This window comes from Equus przewalskii, chromosome 16 (assembly GCF_037783145.1).
Source record: "Equus przewalskii isolate Varuska chromosome 16, EquPr2, whole genome shotgun sequence".
NCBI lineage: Eukaryota > Metazoa > Chordata > Mammalia > Perissodactyla > Equidae > Equus > Equus przewalskii.
The window spans coordinates 529,702-538,490 of record NC_091846.1 but is presented as its reverse complement, the minus strand read 5'-3'; the positions used below and the strand labels follow the sequence as shown (position 1 = coordinate 538,490).

At 36.4% G+C, this 8,789-nt stretch overlaps 1 protein-coding gene across 23 annotated transcripts in view; it reads left to right on the top strand.

Annotated features, from left to right (window-relative positions):
* PSPC1 (paraspeckle component 1) overlaps positions 1 to 8,789 on the top strand; it is a 103,299-nt gene that overhangs the window by 86,379 nt on the left and 8,131 nt on the right. For 3 of the 23 annotated variants that reach the window (XR_011527724.1, XR_011527707.1, XR_011527728.1), the window contains 3 exons: positions 5,023 to 5,110; positions 6,037 to 6,204; positions 7,760 to 8,699. Coding sequence is in view for 1 of the 23 variants with exons in the window: in XM_070577771.1 (XP_070433872.1) it covers positions 5,023 to 5,046 (24 nt within the window). In the remaining 22 variants the exon portion in view is untranslated. Of the gene's footprint in view, positions 1 to 22; positions 246 to 361; positions 477 to 4,401; positions 4,524 to 5,022; positions 5,115 to 6,036; positions 6,205 to 7,759; positions 8,700 to 8,789 lie in introns of those variants that run through there. The other 20 variants (XR_011527725.1, XR_011527708.1, XR_011527726.1 and 17 more) reach the window with 17 other exon arrangements.

Below are 8,789 nucleotides of genomic sequence, written 5' to 3'. Positions count from 1 at the left end.
GCCTTAATGTATTTTCATGTAGATACCGTTTTTGGAATACACTTCTAATTCAGACATAGTGTACCCCAGTGAGGAGGACTTGCTGTAGATGGAGCACTGGGTAAAAGAGGATCCTGACTGATGCTGGTCATAACACTGCAGATTACACTTGTTTGATGTTTGAGTGATTTCTTCCCAGTACAGCATTGTGATAGTATTTACTGCACATGAATATATAATGGATTCTGCAAGACATGTCTTTCCTAGTAAGTTGATTTACATGGTATTTTCAAAGTAAGTAACAGTAGATGTTATTTTTAAGTGTTTTTAAGTATATGGTGAAAAATAAACTGTTGAATGTCATTTGGTAATTTGTTTCCAGTGCCTTTTCATTATATGTGAAAATGGTTGATACATTAAATAACTGGAATTCTTTGATGTGGCAATAATTTACTTGAGATATTGAACTTTTAAAGAAAATAATGGAGGCTCTACAGGTAAGTTTCTAGTAGTCATGTTATCTTGAACTAAAAATGCACTTTATTGTTACTCTAGGTGAAGTTGTTATTGAAAACTTAACCCTGATCGTGTAATGATCAAGGATAGGTTTTGTTTGACTTTTGAGGGGGAGGGACACTTAAGAAATTGTAGGTAATCACAAGAAGCTAATGCCGGCCTTTAAAAAAAAAAAGAATGTTGAAATGCCTTTGTGGGAACCTGGGGACAGAGTTAAGATTGGAAAGTGGCGTCTCACTCCCAAGCCGTCTCTTACCTCATCATGATTGCCTTGCAAATCTCTTACCTCATCGTGATTGCCTTGCAAATATAGCAAATGCATATAGGTCTGGCCCTTGAAACTGAGTCAATTTCAACTTTTCTGAGAAGTCATTAATTGTGTTGGATAAAATCACTTTGTACTTCGTTAAATTTCATGAGTCTTTGCTGAATTTTACATTTCTTTTAATAACTACGGTAATTATGACCTTTGGAGAAAAAGATGGCTTATATATCAGTAAATTATTTTCCTGAAAAATCTAATTGTCCTCAATAAAACTGAAAAAAAAGTGCCTTGTGGCTAAAAAAAAAGTTGCATTTTTTCAATATTGTCTAGATTTCAGTGTTATTTAATATTTATAAATGATAAATGATTCTTACCTGAACATGACCTTATTTTACATACTTATTTTTGAGTTGCTGCATTAATTTTGTTTTCTGATTCTTTAATTTAAAAACACTTTAAATCCTGCTTTTTAAAATTTTGGACTAGCCTGTCACTTACTGAAAATTTGTGAGTTTTGTTTGGTTTGACATCCTCAGTTTTCATAAACTTCAGATCTTATAAGCTGCCTTCCAGTCAATCTGTCCTACATCAGAGGCAACCACTGTTGTATTTTGATCATCATAGATTAGTTTTGCCTATTTTTGAACTTCATGTGAATGGAATCTTACAGTGTGTACTTTTTTCCTCTGGCTTCTTTTGCTTCTCACGTAGTGTTTTTGAGATTCCTCTGTGTTGTTATTGCTATAGTTGCTATCAACTATATCAGTGGTTGGTTCTGTATGGCTGCATAGTATGCTATTGAACAAGTATGCCACGTTTTGTTTGTCCAGCCTCCTATTGATCTACTCTTGGAGTAGTTTCAGCTTTGGGGCTATTATGAATAAAACTGCTGTGAACATTCTTGTGGAAGTTATTTACACATTTCCTTTGGGAAAATATTTAGGAGTTGAATTGCTGAGTAGAGGGTATATGTATTTCTCTTAGAAACTGCCGAACAATTTGCCACGGTGTCCTTGATACTCCCATGAGCAATGTATATGATTACTGTTGGTCTGCATCCTTGTCATCACTCGCTATTGTCAGTCCTGTTAGTTTTAGCCATTATAGTGAGTGTGTATAGGTATATCATTGTGGTTTAATTTACATTTCCCTAGTAACTTCCAATGTTGAGCGCCTTTTTTTTTGGAAAGATTGGCTCCTGAGCTGACAATTGTTGCCAATCTTCCTTTTTTTTTTTTTTTTACTCCCCTCCCCCCGCCAAACTCCCCCAGTACATAGTTGGATATTTTTTTTTAGTCTTTCTAGTTGTGGCATGTGGGATGCCGCCTCAACGTGGCCTGATGAGCGGTGCCATGTCCACCCCCAGGATCCAAACTGGCGAAACCCTGGGCCGCTGACGTGGAGCACACCAACTTAACCACTCCACCACGGGGCCAGCCCCCGAGCATCTTTTCATATACTTTTGGACATTCAGATTTGTGTCTGTGTGTGAAGTACTTTTGCCTTTCCCTTACTCACCACACTCCATTGCTATTTATAACTAGGTTGTGTGGTTTCGTTGCTATCTGATGTGAAACTCATTGATCCATCCATAAACTGTGATGTAAAAAAAGCATGAATAGCTTTATTAGAATTCTGAAAAGCCAGATGATGATGGGCATCCAGAATTGATTGTTTATATTATGGAGTTTTGCTTTTTGCAAAATATTTCTCCTACAAGATGCAAGTTATTTACCATAATTGAAGTTTGTCATGAAAGTAAAAGGTCAAATTCAGTTGTGAACACTTCTGTATAATGTTTTTCTGATGGTAACGTGTGATAACATGGAAATTCCCTCTCCTCCACCCCCCATTCCTGCAAACTGAAGAACGTGGTTCTAAGAAGGAGAATTCCTGCTGTTGAGCATGCTAATGAATGTGATTTCTTTATGTTCAGTACCACAAGAGGCTGCTTAAGAGGAAATCATGACCTTTTAGTTTGGTTTCTGGCAAGATGTTTTTCAACATGAGCCATTATTAAAATCCTATTTCTCATATGCTGTAATTTGAACAACTTTGTAGAGTGCTGTTTGTCCTCCATGCTTGTTGGATTACACGCTATTCATATTTTATACACTCCTTTCTTAGAATGTGCTTTTAATTTTTTATGTATAATTTATATATATAAATTTTTAAATATTTTTAAATTTTTTAAATATATAATTTTTAAATTTATAATTTATATATTACATAATACAAACTATAGGTAATATATGAATGCTAGTAGCCTCGTGTACTCGGTGGAAAAGGATGTCTTCTCACTCAAAGGTGGGAGAACGGGGAATGTTAGTACATTGGTATAGTTGACTGTTAAGAATGGGCCTTCTGTATCTTTAATGTTTTATTCTTTAAGAAAAGTCATCAGGAAAGTATATGTGGAGTGGTATTGGCTATTTACATTTCCGATTATATGAAAAATTTTAATGTGTGGTTAGAAGAGCCGTCTTTCACTCTTAATTTCAAATGTTTTGGCATGGGAGGGTAAAATCAAACATTAACTTACACACAGTTCTTACCCACTTTCATCCTAAAACTAATTAAAAACATGCCACTTTTGTCCAAGGTGGTGTCATATTGTCTTGTTGTAGTTATAAGGGAGACCTTTTGTTTTAACTCAATTATTGGTTGATTTTTTTTCATGTTTGATAGTACCCCTTTGATGGAGACAGCTATGCTTCAGGACCAGAAAGTACTGAAGTCCTTCTGTTTTTGTGTATCCATGTACCAGGACTTCACAGAGTTTGAAATCCAGATTATGACTGTCATTGAACAGAGGTTGCTGTGCAGTAGCTCATCAGAATTGTTTGATAATGTTGATTATTTCTTGTGTCCAATAAACCTAGTCACTTATTTTAAACAGAACTTTAGTGGTGGTTTTTGAATATTGACTTCAGGTATTAAGATGAGCCACCCTTTAGAACTCGGCTAAATTCTGCAGAGATAACCTTTCTAGGTTTCAGTTTGGTTAATGCTTTGTAAATTGCAGGTTCACATTCTTGAAAGGTTGAGTAGACTTGTTTAAAAATTTTAGCAGTCCTAGTATTATTGTGTTGTTAAAAATTAGGTAACCAGTTGTCCAGTTTGGTTTATGGTTCCTTTTTTTTGTCAGCCTTAACTTTACCAAAGGCAGTATATATAGAAGTAACAAATTTGTAAAACCAAGTTAAGAATGCTGATAACTTTGGGAGCAGATACCTAACAAGTATCACATGCAGACAGAATGCAGGTTACAGGTGGGAATATATAAAATAGAATCTTTTGTTAATTTATGGTATGACTTATTTGAAAAAATATTTCAGGTTTTATAACAGGGACCATGGGTTCTGTTGGATCATTGAGGTGTATTAGAGGAATCTATGAATTCCCTTAAATTACATGCAGAATTTTATATACATGTTTTTGCATTCAAAGTTTTGGAGGGGAGGTTCATACTTCAATTTTCAAGTGAATTTTTGACTCAAATGGGTTTTGAAAGCAATACTAATGTAGGGTATTTATTTCCAGTATTTTGGGGTCATGTGTACCCCTAAGAGCTTAAAAAATTGAGCACAAATCTGTGTATTTTAAAATTATAATTGTGTACTACTGTACTAATATTTCAGGTACTCTATAAAACACACATTTTATAAGGATGACAGCAATAAGCATAAACCTTTACCCCAATGAAAAATCTGGGGTGTGCATGCACTCTCTTTGGAGAATATTGGCCCAAGGTATTAGTAAGGTAGGTAAAAGCCTTTTCTGCTTTGGCACAGCAGACATTTGTGCACTCTGCCTGGGTACAAAGAGAATAACATTTTGTAGATAACAGTAGGAATCAGGATCCTATTTAGGGTTTTGGATTCCAAGGTTTTGAGCTGTGGTGTGCTGAGGGACCAACAGCCCAGACAGGAGGGTCTACTTATGGCAATAAAAAGGGATTTAGCAAAATAGACTTTAATATTTTAAGATCATTAGTAGACTTGACGATTTAGTGTTTAGGATTTAATAGTGTTTAATGCCAAAACAAAATTGAGCTGAATTTTAAGTTGATCTGATTTGAGGAAATGAATTAAAAGGAAAATCCTTACTGAATGGAAGTAATCAAACGAGGTAAAGACTTTAAATGGCACCTTACTGGAAACTGTACTGTTAGGAACTTTAAGAAATGAGTTAGCACTTTTTTTTGTTGATTATTGTAGCTGGTTTTAAAAAGGCTAAATCTGATTTTATTGTATTTCTAGGAGGATAAAAGAAAACATGGATGAAGCTCCCTGAAATTTGGCTTCCAGTTTAGAGACTAGCACGTGCTGGAGTCCTGTTTCCTTTCAGGTCAGTCAGCGTCTGTCATACAGCTGGTTCCTTGCTGCTTCGTTTCCTCCGTCATTCTTCCCGAAGCTGACGTGATTGACTTAACACACGTCTGTAAGTGTCCCTGTGTTTTGAGTTAGTGGAGCATCAGTGAGTGGCTTCCGCGGCAGTTAAAGCCTCTGCTTGGGGCCCAGTGGCACTGCCCTTCCTCTGAGCGTTGCTGGAGGCTAGTTTGCTTACTCCCACTTGCCCTCATCTTTCCTCACTGGTAATAATATGTATCCTGGTTGATTTGTCTTCAGGTAAAACTGGACTGAGCAGAAATGACGTAGTAAACAGGTCTTATTTACTAGGGAAAAAAAAATTTCCTCTTGGTTTTTAGTGATCCCATGCCTAAAATTTTAGTCTCATGTTCTTTAGAAAGTGTATAATCTTAAAAATGGTTTAATATAAAATCAGAGCCACGCTAGGAGTACTAGCTCGATTGCTCCCTTCCTGTTTTCCACCGTATTGTAGAGGGTAATAATTTTTCTATTATTTTGTCAGGTTAAACATAAAATTTCATAGAAACTTTTACATTATGTGATCTTTAGGAGAGAATTATCATCATCCTAATAGATTCAGAAAGTATTATTTGACATCTGTCTTCCCTAACCACCTCACCTGTTGATGATAAACATTCTGTTCTGGCTGCTGCCAGTGTGGTCCGGGGGCCAGATGCAGCAGCATTGCCTGAGAGCTCCTGGCAGAGCAGAATGTCAGGACACAGAGCTGCCCAAGTGAATCAGACTGCCCACTGGAGCAGGATCACCAGGGGGCTTGGGTGCACGGTGTGTGAGAAGCGCTGATGGGATACCGTACTGTTGAGAAGTTTTACTTTTTTAAAGTATCTGACACCTCACGCAGCACAAAAATGTGACAGTTCTGTTTCGCATCCTATTATCCAGCTCTAGAAAACGAACATTGGGTAGCAGTTCTCCAGGCAGCTCAGACCAGCATCGTTATCACTTGGGAACCTTTTAAGAATGTACAGTCTCAGGTCCCCTCTTCGTCTACTTAATAGAAACTCTGCGAGTGGAATCCAGCAGTATGTCTCGTTATTTACAGTCCTCCAGGTAATTCTGCTTTCTACTAGAGAACCTCTGACCTAGGGAATTACTAATTAAAACATCAGAATTGCCGTTTGAAATATGTTTACAGAGAATTACTTTATTGCCGACATTGTGTTGGTATTAAATTTCCAGATTGCTTTATAAGTACATCCCTCACTTAAATAAAATTTGAAGAAATCTCAGAATCTACGCGTCAGGGGAAAAAATCTGATCTACACAGCCTAACTGTGCCACAGATCAAGTCTGGAATTATGTGGTCATCAAAGAGAGATCTTATCTTGTCAAGTGTATTTCTCATTGAATCTTTAGGATTTTAAAAAAAATTGAGGTCGTAATAGTTTACAACATTGTGAAATTTCAGTTCTATATTATTTGTCCATCACATGTGGTCCCCTTCACTCCAGGTCCTCCCCTACTCCCCCTTTCCTTGGTAACCACTGAAGTGTTCTTTGTCCGTGTTTGCTTATCGTCAACACAAGTGAAATCATGTGGTGTTTGTCTTTCTGTCTGGCTTATTTCGCTCAACATCATACCCTCAGGGTCCATCCATGATATTGCAAATGGGATGAATTTGTCTTTTTTATGGCTGAGTAGTATTCCATTGTGTATATATATCTGTATATATATACACATACACCGCATCTTCTTTATCCATTTGTCAGTTGATGGGCACTTGGATTGCTTCCATGTCTTGGTTATTGTGAATAGTGCTGCAATGAACATAGCAGTGCATAAGTCTCTATTGTTGATTTGAAGTTCTTTGGATAAATACTCAGTAGTATGGTGTTTCTATTTTTAGTTTTTTGAGGAATCTCCATACTGTTGTGTATGTTGGGTCAGCTTTTAGCTTAGGTGGTTACTTTGCAGTCTTGGAAATTCCTCGGGATCTTTAGGATTTTGAAGTTAATTTTGGTTAAAATGAGTACTGTTTATTTAAAATAACTGCTTTTCATTACAGATTTTATTTTCTAGTCAGTGAAAAGAAACTGGTTCATTTCAGGAAGACATTAATTTTACAAAAGATTAATAAAATGCCAAATATGCATTTAATACTAGTAGAAGGAAGTGACATGATGGTTTCTTACTTCAAAAGTAAGCATTCAGTGGTTATCCTTTGAAACAGTGGGGGTCTCACACTTTCAAGGCACAACAGAATCCCCTGGAGGGCTTCTTAGAACAGACTGCTAGGCTCCAGCAGGTTTGTGATTTAGAAGCCCTGAGAATTTCCATTTTAACATAAAGGTGCTGCTGCTCTGGTTTGGGGACATTTTCAGAACCACTGCTTTTTTAGTATTAATACTTTTAACTATTCAGTTACTTGATTAATCTCCATAGCAGCTCACAGCAAAATACCAGTTAGAGAAGCAGCTGGATTATTGGAAATTTTATGGGTCAAATATACTAATTCAGTTCTTGAGTATTTTTTAGGTCTGCTGCTCAGTGACTCTAGCCCAGCAAATTTTTTTCTTTATAACTGAAACCTCTTTGTTCTTCCTTTAGAAAATATGCTATGGATGTTAATTCCTGTTTACTAACAAAGAATTTGTCTTTTTTTCAGGTTATTTTGTGAGAGAAATGCTTTAATGACACAGGAAAAACAAGCCAGAAAACAAATCTTACTTCGTTTGTGAATTTATTGCTCCATAGGAACAATTTATGGATGTACTAGCAATCATAACACTTGACATTTGAAAAAAGATACTTCATGAACAAATTTTCTGTGGTTAAAATATCTGGAATAGTGCAAACTTCCCATTTCCATTCAAGTCTTTTTTTTAAAAAAGATGTCTGTCTCCTCACTTGGTGTGGTCTTCCTGGTTAATGTTGGGAGGTATTACGGTGGTAGCCAACAACCCGCCCCCAGCCCCTTTAACTCCCCATAAATGGGAACCACTAGAAGAATTTTTCCCACCTCATTCAGCCTCCAATTTTGGGTCAGTCACCAGTATCAGGAACTACTCATAAGAAATTTGGCACTGTTGTGAGAAAAGACATGTTTTACTAAAGTATGTATCTTGACCCAAGGAAGGCAAATAATGGGGGATACAGGGAAGGCAGAGATAATGTGTTGTAGAGAAATGGAAAATCACTTTCTTCCAAATACTAGATTTAGATTCCAACTGGGGTTCCTCTGGGAGCTCAGGATGATGGACAATGACTATTTCTCTGATTCTGTTTTAATTTGGTCCTGACTGAATTGTGAACTCTACTTGTCATTACAATTTTCCAGCTTGCTTACTAGTAAGACTTTCCTTTACTTCAGGCCTAGAAATCCCAGATTTGGTCTAAAAGGAGCATTATCTGCAGTCAGCCCAGGATGGAGGAAAGAAGTGTGGATTCCATCAGTGGTCCTCTGAACTTCCCTAGCAAAGATTTGGGACCAGTAAAGTTTTAAAAATTTAAAATAATTCTAGGGGTTTATATAGTATTATGCTATGAAACATTAATTGTATGAACTATTAAACTTTTTAAAATGATTTCATAAAGCACTTCTGATATTCTGGTGTATGTGACCTCTTTTTCCCTGGTCTTTGGTAATCATACTCCTTGCACTTTTCGATTTCTCCAATTTTTTTTTTTTTTTTTTA